The 21,995-nt window shown below is 38.1% G+C and overlaps 1 protein-coding gene across 3 annotated transcripts in view; it reads right to left on the bottom strand.

Moving 5' to 3' along the window:
- The window catches only part of Plekha8 (pleckstrin homology domain containing A8), a 55,447-nt gene that overhangs the window by 31,460 nt on the left and 1,992 nt on the right, over nt 1–21,995 (bottom strand). For all 3 annotated transcript variants that reach the window (XM_026401565.2, XM_026401566.2, XM_026401564.2), the window contains exons 2-5: nt 6,491–6,607; nt 4,814–4,969; nt 2,920–3,044; nt 733–891 (exon numbers count right to left, since the gene is read on the bottom strand). In XM_026401565.2, the coding sequence (XP_026257350.2) occupies nt 733–891; nt 2,920–3,044; nt 4,814–4,969; nt 6,491–6,607 (557 nt within the window). The remainder of the gene's footprint in view (nt 1–732; nt 892–2,919; nt 3,045–4,813; nt 4,970–6,490; nt 6,608–21,995) is intronic.

Below are 21,995 nucleotides of genomic sequence, written 5' to 3'. Positions count from 1 at the left end.
CCTAATTATCAGAGCCAAAGTCCTGGTGAATAGCTTTCTTTGAAATTTTAGTTATGCTAATTAAATGTTAACAGACAGCAAACTATGGCAAAGTGTTGCTACAACACTGAAGCAAGGAAGGTAAACACCATGCAGTTCCTGCCCTTTTTAAGCTAGCTTCACTAAAATAGGGAGATGTGAGAAAGGAGGAACCCTTAGCACAACCCAGGAATTCCAGGAAGATGAATAGGAGCTACTGTGGGAAAGAGCCAAGATGGGCATTCTTGGCAGCATGAAAAGACATAAAGGGGTGGGGGTGATGACAGACAATATATTCATGCCAGGAAATGTTAGGAAAAGAGGCTGGTGATGTGGCAAGGGGCTAGGAAGTTTTATCTTTAACCCAAAGGTGATGAGGGAGTCACTGAAAGGTTTAGGTAAAGCAGACCAATTTATACTGCATTAATAGAAATCCTGTCAGCTGACTGGAAGAGCCAGGCTAAAGATAGTAAGAAGGCCACCAAAATTCTAGGCAAGACTCATTTACAGGGGCATTGGAGAGAAAGGACTAGGTTAGAGATATCTGTGCACAGGTGGTCAGACTGCCAAAATAACTTACTAGATATGGGAGACTGAGAAGATAAAAAAGTGGAAATAAAATAGTCCTCTAAAAAGTCTTTATCATTCACCAAAGGATGTTACTTACAACTTTTCATTGTACTCTGTTGTAGCCAAACTGAACTAGACTTTTACCTTGCTGGATTTGAGCATGGCCAGTTGCGGTGATCCTGGAGGAGTGCGATAAAGAAGCTCAGAGGTGAAGGCTGCATTTGCGATCTGCATGCATTCTTCCAAGGTCTTCAGAAAAGTATTGCAGGTTGATTTCAGCAGAGTTCCCACATCAATTCCCTCCTACAAAATGACCAAAGTGAAAGACTCTTTTGTCTTGCCAAGAAAGACAAAGTCTCATTGTGTTATGCCTTTACAGGTTTTTATCCACAAAATAATAATAATGTACCCACCTATTTTGCTGAACAAATATGTATATCAGTTATTTAAAAAATATTTTGAGCTAGCCCAATTTATCTATTTATCATGCACAGGCCTCATGTTCTATCTGACCCTTCACACTCATCCACTGTTCCATCTAAAGGCAATAACTTCTTTCTGCTCAGTAACATTAGAAGAGCACTGTGCCAGCTACTGAGCACAGAACTTCTGTGGAGCTTCCAGGAAAACATACAACACCTGCTTTCAGCATGGAAGAATCCACAAGGTTTCAGCAATTAGAATTCCTTTAAAAACCTAATACATTTTTTCTTCTGAGTTACTTTATTTGTTCAGTGTACAGTTTATTTATTCAGGGCATTTTTCTTCTGAATATTGATATTAGTAGGTTATTCTGGAAAATGAGGACACACTCTAACTGGAGAATTAGGAGACCACATCTTATCTATCTTATCTATATATTATCTATCTTATCTATATATTTTTCTCACCTTTGTATGTCTAATAAGCTCCCAGGTACTGTTGGTTAACGGATGATACTGTTCATAAACAAGTTCCCACAGCATTTCTATAAGCACTTTCTATCTGGAATTAAAGATTGCTACATTCACATTTTCCCTTCTCTGTAAACCAAGGCTTCTCTACTCAGCACCAATGATATTATGGGATGGCTAATTTGGGGGGCCTGTGAATGCAAGGGCAGAGCATAGCCCTCCTGTCCATTTAAAGATGTTAAACAGAATCCTTGGTGTCTACCCACTAGATACCAGTGGTATTCTTTCAATCATGACAACCAAAAATGTCTCTAGACATTACCAAATATTTTCTTGGAAACACAGCTGCTCTGAGTTGACAATCACTGCTCTAAATCACAAACTTTACAAGAACAGGACTAAAATGGTTTTTGGTCCTTACTTTCCCCATTCATCTTTACACAACAGGGAGCTGATTAATGAATGAGAGAGACCAAAAGGAAGTGAATCAAAGTGAATTAAATCACCTTTATTAAAAAACATATATTACTAGTAGCATGGTGTTCTACTACCTAAAAAAAAAATTAATTAAAACCACTAAATAACCTGCAGATTCTTCATGTTATAGACATCAGTTGTCAGATTATAACTTGAGGGCAAGCAGAGAAGCTCTCCAGTTTACGTAGGCATTTTAATAGTTTAACACAAGAGAAATTCTTAATATGATTCAGGGAGAGTGACAACTTTATTAATAAATGTTACAAAATTCAATTCTTGCTAATGTTGGAGAGAAATTCTGTCTCCATCTATGAAAGCACTGGTCTATTCCAAATCACAATATTTACTGTGATATGTAAAATCCTGTCACTGTCACCAAAGATGACATATACGCACTGCTGACAGACACTATTGTAACATCACAACTACAAAATGGTTCTGCAAGACATGTAAGATTCTATTTTTATAAAGGATGAAAAGTGGGGCAGGACATGGTGGCAAATGCCTGTAATCCCAGCCACATGGGAGGTTGAGGCAGAAGGATTGTCAAGTCCAAGGCCAGTCTGAGCCACTTAGCAAGACCCTGTCTTAAAATAATAAAAAGGACCAAGGGTGTGGCTGAGTGATAGAGGACCCCTGAGTTCGATCCCCAGTAGCAAAAGACAAAACAACAACACCAAAGTGATGTAAACTAGGGAGAAACACACTTTGGTATGTTAGTACTGAAGGTAAAGTTCCAAATGTTATCAATTAATTAATCCTGAATAAATTCCAATAAGAAAAACTGTATGGTTCCATATGCTACAATACACATTTCTATGGTGAATTATGCTGTTTCTTCTAAAATAGTAAATATCAAGATAGTCAGGAATTACATGAGAATAATCATCACCTGTAAGCAAAGTGGTGCTATTTTTCATGTATATATACTATCAATAATATTACTAATATAATATTTTACCTCAGAATTAGAAACACCAGTTGTGGTCACTTCTTTTGTTTTATCTACTTGCTGAACAAGGAGGTCACAGTAGAGTCTTAGTTCCGACATTTTCGTTTTCAAGTTTTCAGTATTCTCAGCAAATTCTAAATAATGAAATAATGATAATGTAGTTATCAGAATGAATAACCAATTTCCTAGTCAGTATACTGCACAGAAGTGGAATATATAACCTGTATCCTAAGTCAGAGGTATATAGTATGAATTACAGATGTGATAGATAAAGAATGAGGAGCAAGAAAAACAGAAAAAGGACACATCCAGCCTTTCAAAGTAATATACATTATTTCTCCAGACACATTAAATAATCACCAGCACAAAGAGGGGAAAACATTCTGCCTGACCTACCCAGAGTTTTGGTCTCGATTCTGTCATCTAGTTGGTGTTCTCCTTCTCTGTAAGATGGGGTCAGAGCAGTCTACCTGCTATTGCACTGCTCTGCTCATATCTGGGAGAAAATGTTTTGTAATGTCCAATTACCACCAAGAACACTGCTTATTATTCTGGCTGAGGACTGGTTCACCTGTCCTGTCAACATTAATCACAATCAGCCATTATCAGCAAGGCACTCCAGACACCCTGGCACTGAGGGCTCAGATAAAATTACTACCACCTCTCTTCCCTCTCCATGAAAATGCTGCACATTACCACATGCTGAGTCAAAGTTGACAGTCTCTATAAATTAGCATTAAAAACAACCAATAAAGAGATAATTTTACTAGGTCTACATGAAGAGTGAGACACATCTGCTGCAACTGTCATCAGAAACATTGCCTGATACACTTCTTTCCTCCTCTCCCCGCAAGTCACTCTCTTCAGTCGTACATACATGACTACAGGGATGGAAAAGCAGCAGCCAGACTTAGGCAGTAAGCCCTGATACTCCTGCCCCTATACAAAGAGAAAGTTGTCCCATGGTTCTCAGGAGGCCCGTGTCAAGTTAATGAGTATCAGTAACAGTAATCTCACAATTAAGTATCCATGCCACCTCAAGGAGAGGTAGGAGACAGCAGAGCATTACTATTAGAAAATACCCTAAGCCAAAGCTTCTCTGGCTCAGCTACTCTTCACTGAAGGTCAACTTTGTGCCTGGTTGGACCCTATCTCATTTCATATCATGAATCCTCACAGATTAAGGTAGGTATGACCTCTTTTTTTTTTTTTTTTTAGTTGTAGGTAGACACAATACCTTTATTTTTTATATTATTTTTATGTGGTGCTCAGGATCAAACCCAGTGCCTCACACATGCAAGGCAAGAGCTCTGCCGCTGAGCCACAACTCCAGCACCGGTAATGACCTCTTTTTTAAACAGTAAGGTAACTGAGGCTCAGAAAGGTTAAGTGATCATGCCAAAGTTACATAGTCAACAGACTACAAAGCCAGCACACTCCAGTAATCCCAGTGGCCCAGGAGGCTGAGGCAAGAGGATCCAAAGTTCAAAGCCCTCTCAGCAAAAGTGAGGTGCTAAGCAACTCAGAGACCCCGTCTCTAATAAAATACAAAATAGGGGTGGGGTTGTGGCTCAGTGTCAAGTGCCCCTGAGTTTAATCACTGGTACTGCCTCCCCACAGCCCCTGCATGCGTGCGCGCGCACGCACACACACACACGAAAAAAAAAAAAGAAACACTACAAAGCCATCATTTCAATGTAGTTCTGTCTGACTTGAAAGCCAGACATGCTAAGAAAGAAGAGTTAGATATGGACTCTGATTTAAGTTCTATTGAGATACACAGCATTTAAATGATATAAAAAGGTGCCTATGTGGTCAGGGGCAAGATAACAAATAAAAGGAACCCAGAGATGCCAGTGGGTGATTCCCAAGGTTCCCATACTAAAGAACAATCAATACTTGCCTTTCTCCTTCTGGGTCCTACTGTCTGTCAGGCAAGCCTTGGCTGACCCCAGGGCCACCAGCCACCGCTGTCTCTCAGCTACACTTCTGGCCTTCAAGTAGAAATACTGTTCCCCAGGTATTATCAGGTCCATGCGGGTATTATCTACAGAATGAACTGGAAGCAAGGCAGAAGGAAGTCAGAGACCTAGAGAGGACAACTGTCTAGGTAGCCTCTACCCTATCCAACTTTTTTTAAATTTTTGAATCATCTATTTTAACTTTTGGGTTAAATTGATCATTTATCAGACTATGTTACTTTGGGCCCAAAAGACTCAAATGCTAGAGTTTAGACATGGTTTGTCTCCTAAGGGTTCATGTATTGGAACCTGAGTCCCCAGTATGATGATATTAAGAAACTGTAGAACCTGTGAGAAGTGGAGCCTAATCAAAGGTCACTGGGAGAACTACCCTCAGAAGAAATTAATCTTCTTCTCATGATACTCTGGTTAGTAACTGTAGGAGGGCTGTTGTAAAAGAACAAAACCGGCTCCTCCCCAATCTCTCTGGCTTCCCATCTCACCATTTGATCTCTCCCTCTTGTACAAGATCCTACCACAATGTGATGCAGTTCAGGGAGCCCTCGCCATACCAGGATGACACATTTTGGACTTTCGGTCCCCAAAACTGTTAGCTAAACAAATCTCTTTTCTTTATATATTCCCAGTCTTGGGCATTTTGTTAAAAGTCACATAAAACAAATTAATAAACATGCCAATGAGCAAAGGTATGTTCTTTATATCCTTGGATTTATTGAGAAGCAATCAAGAACACAATTTTTTATTGTCTTCTACTTCTTTTGACAAGTCAGACCAATGGTATAAGAATTCCCCTAGAGGCTAGGTATGGTGGCACACTTTGTAGTCCCAGCTACTTAGGAGGCTGAAGCAGGAAGATACCAAGTTTAGGGCCAGTCTGGGCAACTTAGTGAAGTCCTATCTCAAAATAAAAAGGGCTGGGGATATAGCTCCATGACAGAGCCCATACCACTGGGTTCAATCTCTCAATCTCTCTCTCTCTCTCTCTCTCTCACACACACACACACACACACACACACACACACACACTAAAGATTCCTGCAGAACCTTTTAGAAGAAGAAATACAAACCATATTCTCCAGCCTTCCTCCCCAATTCTTATCTTTTTTTTTTTTTTTTTTTTTTTTGGAGCTACATGTGCTCATCATGTCTCAAGATTCCAAAACCAAGAAGTAAAGACTATATGCAGGTCTATAAGATATTTGTTTGTTTTGAGTGCTAAGCATAGATTGGGCATGGGTGTGCACGCATGCACATGTATGTGTTTATACATCCTAATTTAAACACAGAAATGTTTGACACTTCAGTAAAATGACTTAAGCAAGCTTTGCAAATAGCTATTGGACCAAGGTGGGCAGGTGACTAAAGAATGATTGCTAGCTGATTTCTTTGTTCTCATTTATTGTGACCACCTCTTAACCAATTTCCTTGCAAGAGTTGCCTACAATTTTAAGTTGCATTTACAAGCCTTTCCTTTGGGACATAATACTACATAGCTTGGTCTTTACTGCAGGAGCAGCAGAGAAAGGAATGCAAAAGTTAATGCTGTATTTTTTTCTGGGAGACAGCAAAACAAAACTAGCAAGCCACTTATTTCTCACCTTGAATTTCACAGACTGCCATTTGGATACTCCCTTTGCAACCTTTCCAGGCATCTTCAGGAGAATCATAATAGGATAAAATTCCCCCACAGAGAAGGAACCATCGAGGCTGCCAACCTGAAAGCATAAGCAAGAGTACTATGGTAATTAATGCCTGCAATGTGAGGTGCCTATCTGACACAGAAAGTGGAGGCCTAACATAAAATACCAGGTCTCAGTGGAAAAGAGCCTTTTATTGCAAGGGAAATTCTAAGAGAAGATTAGGAAAGACCTGTATGTTTGGTTTATTTTTGCAAAATTAAAAACAAAGGACCCCTTCTCCAGGCATATTTTTAGTCACATGAGGCACAGAAGTTTGGAAAGTCAGTAAAAAGTACAATGATGATTTTCTGAGTAATAGGATTTATAAGTGAGTTTTATTCTTTTTGTTTCCCTAATATAATACACCACAAGTAATGTTGAACTTTTTTTTTCCCCTAGTGCTGAGGATAGAAACCAAGGCCTTGTGCATGCCAGGCAAGTGCTCTCCCATACAGCAACACCACTAACCCCTTAGTAGATGACTTTTAACTTTTCTAAAACAAATATTATTGTGTCCTGAACATTATTGTTATCACTCTCTTCTCTACTGATTAAGAAAAAAAAATCTGAAACTTAGAAATAAGACAACGAAGATAAGGATGCCCTTTCAACAAAGATCATATAGTATGTGGACCAGTAAGCCTGCCTTAAGTCTTAAAATTAGAAAAAGTAACTTCATTAAACTTAACTATTTAGTATTAATCCATCAAAACAGACTGATCTTAAAATACTCAAGTTTTAACTCCAATCATGTCAATTCTGAAGAATTTAGGGACATCTCATCCTCTTCCACACCTTATATCCAATCAAATAAAATTTATTTGTGAATTCTGAAATGGTTCTTCATAAAATGTCATTCCTATCTCTGCGTAAGTCTTTCAGGTCTCTTTGCTTGGGCATAGATATTTTTTTCCTCTCTCTGAAATGCCATAGCCCTTTAGGGATATACTTCTCTCATGGGACTGTGCTGTGGCTGTGGCAGCCAGAGAAAAGCCCCAGGGCTGCACAGGTATAGTCATCTGATGGGCACTTGGGAATTGCATCATTTGAACCCAGTGGGAAAGACACCAGCTGAGGTCCAAATGAAATCTGTTTATTATATTATAAACAGGGGATTACCATACTTCCTGAAGCATCCCTGGCCTAAGATTATGATATAAGGAAGCTACAGTTGTGATTGGAAGGCTGTACTAAATCCAAGTGGAAGAGTCAGATTGGCAGGCAAGATGTTTCATTCACTACTTCCTTCATCAGAGCCTGCTCTTCTAGGAACAAGGATACTCAGGTCTGCCAGGTACCATGTCTCTCACTTCCTTAATCAAAACTAAATAAACATTAATTTTCAACATCTACTCTCCCATCTACTTTCTCACAAAAGATAAATAGTCTTTTCTAAAGATTACTTATCTTTCTTGTCACATTTTATATTGAGGACTTCATTCCCAGGGATCTAGAACCTTTACTGGATGTCAAAAACCATTTGGCCTTAAAATTTCCATACTGATCTAAGTCAGTTCTTGCAAACTTTTTGGGATGAATATGTACATTTTTATTTCAGAAAATGCTTCTTTAACTTGGCTTCAAATTCAACAGAAACTTAAACCTAAAGGCTACCATTTTGGCACAGACAATGCAACCTAGGAAACCCAATCTATCATCAGATTATGTTCTTATGCAGAGAGCCAGCTGCCCTGGAATCAGATTTGATGTTTTAGCTCTGTGCAAGAGTCTGATTATTTATGCCTTAGACTACCCCCCCCTCACTGAAAAAGAACCAATTTCCGAGAACCTGTTAAATGGTAGAGATCTTCTAAATCACCTAATCCAACCAGCTCATTTATAAAGAAATCTAACAGGTCATCCAATATAGTATACTGCAGAGCCAGGAAGAAAACTGTCTACACTGCCCCTTCTGGCACAAAAGCTCCCTGACCTTGGCTCCCCATTCGAAGAAAGCTACCCTGGTATAGAACCAGAGCATCTGTAGAGTATCTTTTCCCTTTACAGCTCAATTCTCATGTCTTTGGCTGGTGTGAATTGTTGAGAGCCACAGTTTAGTCAGAATGACGCCTGGCATTTTGCTGGAGGGAATGGTTGATAGGTGACCCTGCTCCGGAATTAGGGTGGCTCCGGGATTAGGGCGGATCATGCTGCCTACTTTGCCCACTACTTTGGAGTTCCCCGTTGAGTTCTCTGGGGGTTCCGGGAGAATTGGCGCACGGAGCCCGGTGGAGGGAGTGTGTTCCCAGGAAGTGTGTGTAGAGTGCCAGTGAGAGTTCGGGAATAAAGAGTTGCTGTTTGAACCTACAAGGCTTTGTGGCGGCTTGGTTATTTGTGCCCAGCCACACTGCAGCAGTGAATGCTCTCCAAATCTACCACACCTTTTGTGTAGAAGGCTTTCAGAGCATACTCAATTTCATGTAATATGAAAGAAAAAAAGCCCTGCCAATTAAACAATGACAATACAGATCATGAGATGCATTAGTATTTCAGTTGTTGAAATGTGAGGGGAAAGGTATCATAAAAATGAAAAAAAAATGTATTAAACTCAAACCTGAAGAATGCTAAATGGCCTCCCCTCCCACATAAAACACAGTTGCAGTAAGTTTTTAAAGTAGCTAGTAAACTATAACAGTAACTGAAACAAGACCTTCCTTATAACAGGTTCTGTATTTATCTAGGGGAAGTTATAATTATACAAGGAGAAGTTCAATATATTTTATTCTGTAGGTTGGATCTACAGAAACTGTGACCAAGAAAACACGTTTCTGCATAAAGTTTCTGGAGTTTCAAAAGGCACATAAAGAGACCACAAAAGTCTCATTCTCCTTAGACAAGATTTAAATGTAGAGTGATGGAGAGTACAGATTACTACTGAGACAGCTTTTTCGTAATGTGCTATACTGACAAACTGGAATACAGCCCAGCAATGACAAAAGAGGAGAAAAAAGGGCATGGATGATAAACAGGACATTAATCTACTTCTTATTTTAAATTTATCTGCAGTTACCTTTGAAATGATAAAATATTAAGGTGATAAATGGGCAGATGAAAACCAGATCCAGCCCCTGCTCCCTTGGATTACCACTGGACTAATCTTATTCAATTCCCACTCTTTTTTGCTGTCCTCTATTAAAAGATGGAATGTGCTGTTGGGCATGCTGGCATGCCTATAATCCCTCAGGAGGCTGAGGCAGGAGGATCTCAAAGTCAAAGCCAGCCTCAGCAATTTATCAAGGTCCTAAACAATTTGGTGAGATTCTGTCTCTAAGTAATATGTAAAAAGGGTTAGGGATGTGGCTCAGTGGTTAAGCACCCCTGGCTTCAATCTCCAGTACCAAAATAAAAGATGGAATGTGGTATCAGTCAAACCTCCTGCTTGGAAGGATTAGATTATCAATGAGCGGAAAGACATCATGAGCAGAAAGAAACACCAATGAGCAGAAAGAGTTTGGGTCATATCAACTACCACTGCCAGATATGGCATAAAGGAAAAATAAGAATATTTAAATACTGATTTCATACACTTTTTATTATTCTGGATTCTTTCACTACAGAAAGTATACATGACATTTACTTTTGGCAATTCAACATCCATCCAGTATATTTCTATTGCTGAAAACCTCCTTCTCCACACTTCATCCATGTTTGGGGTAGGGCTGACCAACTCCAACCAGTCCTCAAGGACACTTCCAGATTGGGCAACCAGAGATTTACTTGGACTGGGGAAAGACAGAAAGATCTAGAGACTGTCTCTTTTTTACTTTTGTCTTAAGGATGTTTACCTGGAGCTGCTGGCAGTCATTTTGTCATCACTTGAGACCTAAACATGATTTGCACATAAACGGAAAAGGGAATTGAGGGATTTGGGGGACAGAGGGTGAAGAGGGCAAATCTGGATGACATGATTGAGCCCCTCAATTACACTGTGTTGTGTGTTATGTTATGTAAGATACTCTTTGGGACTTTTCAGTTAAGTGAGCCAATAAATGCCCCTTTTTATTTTAAGCCTGTCTGAATTGGGGGTTTTCATCAAGCAAAAGAATTCCAAATTATCATATAATCATCTCACTACATATACAAAAACACTTGACAAAAAGTAACAATTTCTCTTTTCTTAATAATATACTAGGTAGAGAAGGGAATTTTCTCAGTCTTAGCATCTACCAAAAAAAGACACAGCTAACATACAATATGGTGAAAGAGATGAAAAATCTCCTAAGATTAAAAATAAGACAAGGATGTTTGCTCTCAACACTTCTATTAAACTCTGTACTAGAGATTGTAACCAGGGCAAGTAGGCAAGAAAAATGAAATAAAAGGCATCCATCCAAATTGGAAAGGATGAAGCAAATCTAGCTCTATTCAGACATTCTTTTATAAATTTAAAACAAAAATAAACTCATGCAATCCACTAAAAACAAAACCATGAGAACAAATGAGTTCAGCAAGATGCTACATACAAATATCAATTTTATTTCTGCATAGTTGCCATGAATAATCTGAAAATTAAATTTAATAAAAAGTCTACTCACAGTAACATTAAAAAGAATAAACTACTTGGAAAAGAATTAACAAAAGTGCAAAATATAAATACAGGCTCAAACATTATTTAAGAAATTAAAAACTATCTGAAGATCATTATTCCAAAGCTGCTACAAGCTTATTCTTTTCTCACATAGTGCAAATATCTTTCTACAATACCACAAGCAAATATTAGAGACACAGTCTGATTATGTTCCCCAGGCTGGTCTTCTACTCCTGAGCTCAAGCGATCCACCTGCCTGAGCATCCCCAGGAACTGAGACTATATGCACCTGTCACTACACCATACAGGCTTTTAAATTCAAATAGTGTTGAACAATATGCATTTTTTCAATGAGCATAATTTTCTTCAAATTATGCACTTACATTTGGATCTAGATTGGCATTGCTCACGTTAATTTTGTACTAAAATTTGTTTTTATTCCCAACAAAAACTACTATTTTAAAATCAAAATTTCTAAATAGAAATGTTCTGATTTTTTTAAAGAAAATGTGACTTGTGAGTCATACCACTTATGACTAAAAAATACTGTAACTTTGCTTTCCCCCACCCCCGAAGCCTTGTGACAAGAGTTCACCCAAACACATCACTATAAAGGGGGGAATCTGTACTCCATTAAATAGATGTAGAGAGCAGACTATGCCCTACTGAGTTGCTCCATGATGTGTAGCTACACTAGTTTTTAGGCTGTATTTAACCCTGAGTTACTCCATTTTATAAAGCAATAGTTTGCCACGAGTTATTCCATTCTCAGTACTTGCCAAGACAGAATGACTATTCACTTTGTTTGTTCAAGTAAACAACCATCACAGCACAATCTTAAGGCATAATCTGACAACAAAATTAATTTGCTAATAAAAAATGACCACCTGTAAATGTATCGAATTAAATCAGAAGCACATGAATACATGGGTTTATCAAACCCATTATCAGAGAAACCAAGCCTATAAGCTTCTCAAACATACCAGACCACCAACGAATGCTACCCACCACCTAAGACCCATAAAAGGAGAAGCACCTCATTGCTGGATACCAGTAGCACACACCAACTAGTCATCAGACCAACCAGTGAATGCTTCAGGAGGTTGACAGGCAAGGAACTTCAGACTCTGTGGGAGTGGGGCTCAACTCATCTCCATTTCCTTGCTTGACAAGGCCCACCTTGAAACTGCCTACTGTTCAGACCTGGTCTAAAACAAGTTCCACACCTTGGCAGCTCGATGCCTTGAATAAGTTCTGACCAGTTCATAATCTTATTTGACCACCTGCAGTGATACTTTTTGCATTTCTCCTCTTGCCTTTACTCATTATGTTCTCCTGAAACTCTGTGGCTACTGTTAACCCTTTCTTAGCGTTTTTGTAATCTATATTTGTGTTACAGATACTAACAATTAAGACTGGAATAAAGGAATATGTTACTGCCCAGCTCATAGCTACCAAGTGACCCATGAGTACTCAGTACTTGGTAAAATACAACAATGAATGGTGTAACTTGTGAATTTATTGTTATTAAATAAATTCTGACATTGTAGAAAGACACAATCATTTCTAGTCCATGTTAATGACATAGCTTGATCATGACAACAGATACTTAAAATATTTTAAAATTTACATAAAATAAAATCATTCTTTGGCAAACAGTTCTGAGTTTCAATAAATGCACAGTGCTCTAATAACTACCACAATAATCAAGATACATAAAAATTCCATTATCCACTCCTCCCCAAATTTCCTTGTGCTATTCCTTTGCTGAAACACCCTCAGGGTGCTTTTAAAATGTTTATTAGTATATTACAGATATACATAATAGTTGGGTTCATTCTGACATAATCACAATTTGCTACATTTCAGTCTCTAGTGCCTTCTCTTTCCGACTCCTCCTTCCCAGGGTATATTTTGAAACAGAATCTTGCTAAATTGTTGAGGCTGGCCTCCAACTTGCAATCCTCCTGCCTCAGCCTTCCAACTAGCTGGAATTATAGATGTGTACCACTGAACCCAGCAAAACCTACCATTTCAAATTGAAGCAAAACACAGTTATTGGTCTATTGTGACCCCTGATTTCCATCACCTTGCTGGTTTCCAATGTCCAATCTGGAAGTTCAGTTACACCTCATGCCATCAGGGCCTTCCCCCATATCTCAGCTTCCCTAGTGGAGCTAGGTAAGGCAAAGCTTGGGGTTCCTTCGCCAGGTTAGTCAGTAACATTTTTACTGTAGCTAGGGAAGAGGGAAGAGGGAAGAAAGAAGAAACATGCCTCATCGTAACATATAATAACCAAGCATTAGCTAAATTATAGATTTCTAACTTACATTAATTAATACACACAGCATTTTCTGAGCAGTTATAATTCACTGGGCTTGAAGATTAGAGAAAAGAAGATTCTATCCCTCAAGAATTATTAGCAAGCTAGTGAGAAGTCAGGTTTACAGATAGTGAGGAGGCTAACTATAATTATGATTGTATGAAATTCTTTTTAGGCCCTTCTGTTAGAGAGTGCTATAAATCAGCTCTTGTGTGTACTATGGACAACTAAACTGGATATTTTTTTCTGGACAGTGTTTCTTGTACATCCCACCAGCATCTTACTTAGAGTTAAGAAAACTGGTTCAAGTTTAGACTCAGAACATTTGTATGTGCCATCTTGAGCAAGGTACTTAATTCCTTTGGGTATTGTTTTCCAATTTATAAACAGAAAGATAGACTAAACTGAGTTTCTAAGGTTCCTTCCAGGCTTACCACATCATCTTCCCTCAGACTATAATGTCTCTCTCAATAGAGTCAGCATTCCAGCATTCTATCACTGTCCAAGCTGCAAACCTGAGGGTCACTTCTGCCCCCATCCCTCCAGGTCAGTCACTGAATTCTTCCCAAACATCCTCACTCCTACTCCTGGCTTCAACATTCCACTATGCGCACAACACAAAACAGAGTATGGAGTCACAGAAAAAATAGTCATGTAGACTTGGCTTGAGACTTATTAGCCATGTGACTCTGAGATAACTATCATCTTGTGACCCTTGGTTTATTCATCTGTGAAATGGAGGATAATGCCTCCCTCCTCCTCTTTCTTCACCACCCCCCAACCTCTACGTTTAACTCTCCAATCTCTCTTGTCATGTTTCAGCCAGGTTAATCTTCCCTAAATGCTGTTTTTACCTGCTGTTCTCTTCCTATTCAGAAACTCTTGGGTGATTCTGCCATACCAATTCTAAACTCTCAAGCTAGGTTTATCAATCCAACCTCATTCCAATAACACTACAGTATTCCCTCCTCCTCATCCTAGAAAAGAACATCTTTTTTGGTACTACTGTTTTCTTCCTTGAAAATCACTGCTGCTTACTAGCAGTTCCCTCATCTTTCTCCTCCTGTCCACACCAACTGTACCCAACCTTTGGTTCCACCTCTTCCATGAAGTTTCCCCTCATCATTCTAAAAGACTTTTTTATATTTTTCTTGATAAAAGTTTAGCTGTCTTTTCCCGCTGTTTTACAGCTTCCTTTTTCTTGCTCTCTTCCTTCTCACTTTCTGATTTCTTACATTGGCCTCAGATGTTGAAGGGCTGATGTCTATCCAAGTTGAATATATAGGCCAAGAGAGGGAGAAAAGCAAAAAAGAACATCTCCAATGTTAACCTGGATGACTAAAGACTTAAACATTCCGGCCTGTCGGAAGTGCCCAAATTTGCCTTTAAAATTCTGGTAAAGACACCAGAGGGTCAAAGTCGATACCTAACCTCCTCTAGGGATCAGCTATATACAAAGCAGTCCCTCTAAGTCTTAGCTAAGTCAAAATCACAAATTTAACTGGAAGTGCACTGCATTCTTTGGAAGGATTTCCACTAGACTACAATTTCCTTTAGCACATAGATCACATCCTACTCCAAGCAGTATCTCCAACATGCACCCAGGGTCTGACAAGTGATGCTCAACATTTCTTGAATAAATGAATGAATGAGTAAAAGAAGAGGGATACTAGTCAGTGTTAAAAATAGATTGGTGAAACCATGTCTCTGGCATTTAAAAATCAACAAAGAGCCCTTTGTCTTAGACTATACTGGAACAATTCTGAAGGAAATGGAGTGAATTCTCAAGCAAATTCTCAAGCAAATAATACTGAGGTCAGGCCTCTCTCTTTCAAGAACTCTATATATTTTCCATTATCTCCATCTCTTCTAGTGCTGCCATACACTATACTGAAACTGAATCCAGGAAGAGAAACACCCGGGCATCACAGGGTTTTTTTTTTTTTTTTTTTTTTTTGGACATACCCTCCCTATTGTATCATTCGTCTATTTTGTATACTACAATAGCTCCATAGTTTGATTTTCCAACTACATTAAATCTATTCCTAATGGAAAGTAATGATAACAGGAAGTGGCAAGTAGCCCAAGAACAATGATCCCCAGTCTTCACCACTGCAACGAACGTAAAGGAATCTATGGATCACTCTCAACATCTGACCTTATCACATATCAGATCAGAGGGAAAATGGTGCCACTTTTGATGGGGTGACAATAATATCATGCTTTCATATCTCTTAAGTTCCTTAACAATTATTAATTTTTTCTGGAGGCAAAAGCATAGACCAGCGGAACATGAAATTACATGATCTATAATTATGATTAATCCAAAGGGAATCATAACTGTAGAGTCAATTCCAAAATTTTGATGATTTATTTAGATCTTTTGTTTTATAATTTATTAAGTTCTGACTTTCAAAGGGAAGATTTAGGGAATTCAGTATACACATATTCTCAGAAGTCATGCCGCAGTTTCCACACAGAAAGATGAATACACAGAGACTGAATTTTCCAGGCATCATTAATCAAAACAGCTATTTAATTAACCTATTCTTAAGTGAACTATGTTCCAGCAGGTTCATATATACTATCCATTTTATCAACTTAACAAACCTAGATATGCCTATTATTATTGCTGTCATTTTAAAACTGAAATGCAGGGAGATTAAGTAACTTGGTCAAGGTGTCAGCACTAGGAAGTACTAAAGCAAAGGTATGAACTCAGGACTGTCTTCAACCTTTTGTACTTAAACACTTACATACTCTGGCCTGTAACTCTGTGCTATAATTTGTATCTTGAAATGACTCTAAAGGTTCATGTATCAAAGGCTCAACCCCAAGGCGGTGCTACTAGAAATTGTGAAAATTTAGAGACATGACATTGAAGGAGACTGTGGAATTCTGTCTTCCTCCTGTTTCGCTTCCTAGTCTTAAGGTAAGCAGTTCTGATCTAACATATACTCCTACTATGATATACTGACTTACCACAGGCCTAAAGCAACTGGGACAATAGATTATGGATGGGAACCTCCAATACTAAAATAAACCTTTTCTCCTTGTAAGTTAATTTCTCAGGCATTTATTTCATCATAGTATTGGAAAACTCACTAACACACTGTCACTAAAACCAGGAATTAAAACTTAACCACCAGATAGCTACATGTGAAAGAATGAACTCATGCCAGGTGCAATGGCACACTCCTATAAACCCATTGGGATTGGGAGGCTTAGGCAGGAGGACTGCGAGTTCAAAGCCAGCCTTAGCAACTTAGCAAGGCCCTAAGCAACTCAGGGAGACTCTGTCTCTAAATAAAATACAAAAAAGGGCTGGGATGTGGCTCAGTGGTTAAACACCCCTTTTGTTGGGGTGACAATAAGATCATGCTATCACATCTCTTAAGTTCCTTTAAAAATTATTAATTTTTTCTGGAAGCAAAAGTGTGATGCTTGGGTGTTTCTCTTCCTGGATTCAGTTTCAGTGTAGGGCACCACCAGAAGAGATGGAGATAATGAAAAATAGAGAGTCCTTGGTACCTGGTACCAAAAAAATAAATAAATAAATAAAAGAATGAACTCATACCCCAACCTCATATCATACACAAAAATTAATTCAAAATTGGATCTTAGATCTAAATGTAAAAGCTTAAAGTATAAAAACAAAAACAGAACTAAAACTTCATGATCTTGGATGAGGCAATAGTTTTTTAATATATGATACTAAAAGCATAAGCAATAAGAGGAAAAATTTTATAATTTGGTCTACTTCAACATTTAAAATTTCTGTGCTGCATATGATATCATTAAGAAAATGAAAAAAAACCTTCAAAATAAAAATACTTGCAAATCATACTTTATTACAATTGTATACTATATAAAAACTTATATTCAGAATAAAGAGCTCTTGCAACTCCATAATGAGAAAATAACCCAATTAACAAAAGATGTGAATAAACATTTCACCAAAGAAAATACACAAATGGGTGGGCTGGGACTGGGGCTCAGTGGTAGCGCACTTGCCTGGCGAGTGTGAAGCACTGGGTTCAATTCTTACACCACATATAAATAAATAAAATAAAAGGTCTATATTGGGCTGGAGTTGTAGCTCAGTGGCAGAACATTTACCTAGCATGTGTGAGGCACTGGGTTTGATTCTTAGCACCACATAAAAATAAACGAATAAAATAAAGGTATGCTATCCATCTACAACTACAAAAAAATAATAAAAAAAGGACTATCAACAACTAAACAAATTTTTTTAAAAAGAAAATATACAAATGGCTTAGAAGCAAACGAAAAGATGATCAATATCATCAGGAAAATATAAACCAAAACCATGAGATATCATTTCATACCCAAAGCCATCCTTGGGTGGATTACATTGGCATCACAGCCTAGTGAATAGGAGAATCTGGTGTCTGGGAACTCCCACTGGAAATTTTTTCTGGCCAAGACCACCCAGACACATTGTGAGCCCTATTCAAGCTCTACCTGGTCCCACATAGCACCGGAGATGGGTTGACCTGCAGCAGCCATACAGCCTCTCAGAGATGGGTGTGACCTGCCAAGATGCCAATCAATCTGCTGACTGCAAAACATCAAGAAGCAAGACTCTATTCCTGAAACTTTATCCCTGCCTTTGATGTGCCCCCTTAAATAAACCACTGGAGCCAATTTTTAATTGTCCAGCTCCAGATCCTATGTAGCCTGGATCTATCAGGTGCTGTACTTTAAAACTATAATTCTGATTCTTTGTCTTTTGTTCTTCACTCATTATTTCTGATTTATTTTCTCCAGTGGCTTGCACCCTCCTGGGCAGGAAGGAGGACCCCCCCAGCAAGGTGCTGGCCGCCTCCCCATAACCACTGATATGGTATAATTAAAAAAAAAATCAATAACACATGACAGCAAGGATGTAAAGAAACTGAATCTTTGATTGCTAATAAGACTATAAAATGGTTTAGCCACTTTGGAAAGTATCTGGCAGTTCCTGAAGTCATTAAACAAAGACTTACTATATGACCCAGAAATTCTAACCTAGAAACATATCCAAGAGAAATGAAAACATAAAAACTTAGACATAAATGTTCTCTTCAGCATTGTTTTTAATATCTCCCCAAAAGGAATAACCTAAATGTCCATAAACTGAAGGATGGATAAGCAAATGTGGTACACACATACAACAGATTATTATTTGACAATAAAAAGGAATGAAGTACTAATACATGTTCCAACATATATGAACCAAAACAAAAAGCCAAGGAAAAGAAACTACAGATAAAGACCACATATATGTTTTATAATTCCATTTATACTAGGAGAGGCAAATTGATGCAAACAGATTACAGACCACTCTGAGCAAGGGACAGGTGTGTGAGTGAGTTTTATTGGGGTTTCTTTTTAGAAAAATGAAAATGCTCTAAAACTGGATGTGGTAATAATTTATACTCTGTATATATAAAATGGTCAACTTTATGGTACCTGTATTATTAACTCAAAAAAGATGCTAAAATTACAACAAAAAATGTTGACCAGTAGTAGTTTCCTATTCTGAATCACTCATATTCTAGATGTCTTCTTGGCACTGTTTACACAGCACAAACATAGACCAACAGTCACCTTTCTCCAGCTGTGGGGGTAAGCAAAATTATAGCACCTTCTCAATAACAACCATCTGGCCAGCATGATACAAGCTTCTGTTATTTCTGAAATGCAGTGCTACAATGTACTTGTGCCCTAACCTGCTGGAGACCCCAAGAAGTCTGCAATTGGCTGGAGCTTTCAACAGCAACCCTTCAGGAAAGGGACTTGAAACTGCAAAGTGAAAAACCCAACTCAAAAAATCTCCTTGAGGCAAAGCATATGCACAATTTTGGGCATTTAAAATCTTCTTCACTCCTGAACTCCTTTCAACCTCCCATTCCCAACTAGCTTTATATTCTAGGTCAAATATAGGTACATTATGCACTAGCAAGAATTATATAATGATCAAGCAGCAAGCACCTTTAAAAGTATTATGTAATGGAGCACTGACTCTAGATGCACTTATCATGTAAGCCTGGGCTCATCTCATTGCTCTGTGACTCAATGTCTTCATTTGAAAAATGGAGATGATAAAGACAACTGCTTTTCAAAACTGCTATGAAGATCAAATTAGTTAATATATGAAAAATGTTTAGAATAGTGGCTGGCACACAATAAGTGTGAATAAGTTTCTTAATATTCTTAGAATTATAAACTGGTAAATTTATTATTTTATGTAGGAAAATACTACAGCTCAAAATGGTAAAATGACTGCAGTTGGCAATGATGGAGATGGTATTTAACTTCAGGTCTCTGACTCCCAGGCCAGCACTCTACAGCATTAATGTATAACCTTGCACACATAATACTCCTTGATTAAATTTTAGGTCTTGAAAGATAAAAATAACAAGCATATAGAAGCTAGCAGTAGCATATTGTATATGTCACAAAATATGGGGTTTTATAAAATGTTTAATTCATTTCCTTTGCAACTTAGATTTGATTTGCTAACAACTGAAGAGACATTCAACACTAAATCCAGAATACCCACTATTCTGCCCTTCAAAGGGCAGATGGCTAAGAAGCTTTATTTATTTATTTACTTATTTTGCAGGGTACATAAATATGCCTAGCAACTGAGTGAAAAGGAGAATACATTTTATGTTTCTTCACTTTAGAAGTACATTCATGTAAACTATTTAGATGCCATTCTTGGGACTTAATGTTTCTAACATTCAGTAATCAATACCTATAAGTATAATTCAAAAGACTCACAAAATAACTATGATATGGCAAAACAAAATAAACACAGCAGGAGAGATACAAAGATACAACCAGAAAACTTTCTACACTGCAAAAGAGTAAACTTGTTTAAATATTACCACTTTTCTCTGACACATGCACACATATATATATATAGACAATCACACCAAAATGTATAAATCAGTCTATGAGGCCCCATAATATTGGGCCTCTCACACACCCAGCATCTGTGTAGTCTCTGCACTCTTTCAGTTCTCCAATCAGATGTGTCTACTTTTCTTTCCTCAAATTCACTGATGTCTGTTCTGGTCTGGGAACTTCACACTGGCATTTTTTTTTGAGAGAGAGAAATTTTTTAATATTTATTTTTCAGTTTTTGGCGGACACAACATCCTTGTTTGTATGTGGTGCTGAGGATCAAACCCGGGCCGCACGCATGCCAGGCGAGCGCGCTACCACTTGAGCCACATCCCCAGCCCACACTGGCATTTTTTTATACCTAGAAAATTCTTCCTTATAGCCTCCAACTGCAGTTCTGCTTTGGTCTACCCATCTAGCAAGCCTGATTTGTCTTTCAGGATCTGATTACTCAAAGCAGTCTTCCCCAACAACCTAGACTAGCCTCCTTGCCCCAGCCCCATCACACCCACTTAGACATGCTTCCAATCACTTATCCAATAAATAAATATCTTTCTTATCCACCAGAATGTAAGCTCAAGGAGGGGAGAAGCTTCCCTTGATCCTAGCAAAGTATCCAGCAAAGTACCCATATGAGGTGAATAAAATTAAGTTTCTGGGGTTATAGCTCAGCAGTATGGAGTTTGCCTAGTATGCAAAAGGCCCTGGGTTCAATCTATCCCCAACACCACAAAAAAAGGGGAGGAGGATTTAAAGTATCAAGTGATAAACTGATTTAACTTCTCGACTCCAATCTGACACAAAGTATTCCATATTAAGCTATCCACGTGATATCTTAATAGGGAATAATTATATATACATATGTTATATATATACATACACATTCCAAATATGCAAACTATATTAAATAAGGAATAGGTTATGAACTCCTTTTGGAGAAAAAATTCAGAATGGACATAATCTTGAACTTGGATTACATATATACATATATGTTTAAAGTTACTGTGTGCAAAGTCACAAGAAAAAAAAGGGTAATTTAAAAAATAAGCTTCAGAAGAAGAAAAAGTAATGATATAACCATCAAAGTTTGTTATTGACAAACATGCTCTTTTTAGGAGACCAACTAGCAAAGGAGGGTGGAGGAAACAAGAATCCAATATGGTCCTCTAGGCTATTACCAATCTTTTTCAAAGCAAATTCATCTCCTAATGAAAGAGAATGTGCTGAACCATAAAACATCCAGAAAAGTAGCCAATGGCATGATGGAGTTCTATGAACAGCATGCGCAGAAGAAGATGGCATGTAAGTCAAAGGAATATGCAATATAATATAAAGACAGCTGCCTGTGAGCTGGGCTCAGTAGCAGATGCCCATAATACCAGCTACTCCAGAAATTGAGCTGGAAAACCAGAGGCCAATCTGGAAAGCTTAGCAAAACACTGACTCTAAAATAAAAAGGACTGGGAATATAGCTCAGTGATAGAACACTTGCCCAGTGTATACCTCCCCCATCTACCTCTGGCAATGGCTCCAGCGCCCCTTTAAAGTTTCCACCCTAAAACCTGATAATATGGACTCTTTTCCAACAGAACAGATGATATGCACGTGTTGTGACAAGATTCCAAAAGATTCTTGTAGAGAAATTGTGTTTTAAT

This window comes from Urocitellus parryii, chromosome 3, assembly GCF_045843805.1.
Source record: "Urocitellus parryii isolate mUroPar1 chromosome 3, mUroPar1.hap1, whole genome shotgun sequence".
In the NCBI taxonomy this organism is placed as follows: Eukaryota; Metazoa; Chordata; class Mammalia; order Rodentia; family Sciuridae; genus Urocitellus; species Urocitellus parryii.
The sequence above is the reverse complement of the archived record's forward strand: the minus strand, read 5'-3'. Positions and strand labels throughout refer to the sequence as shown.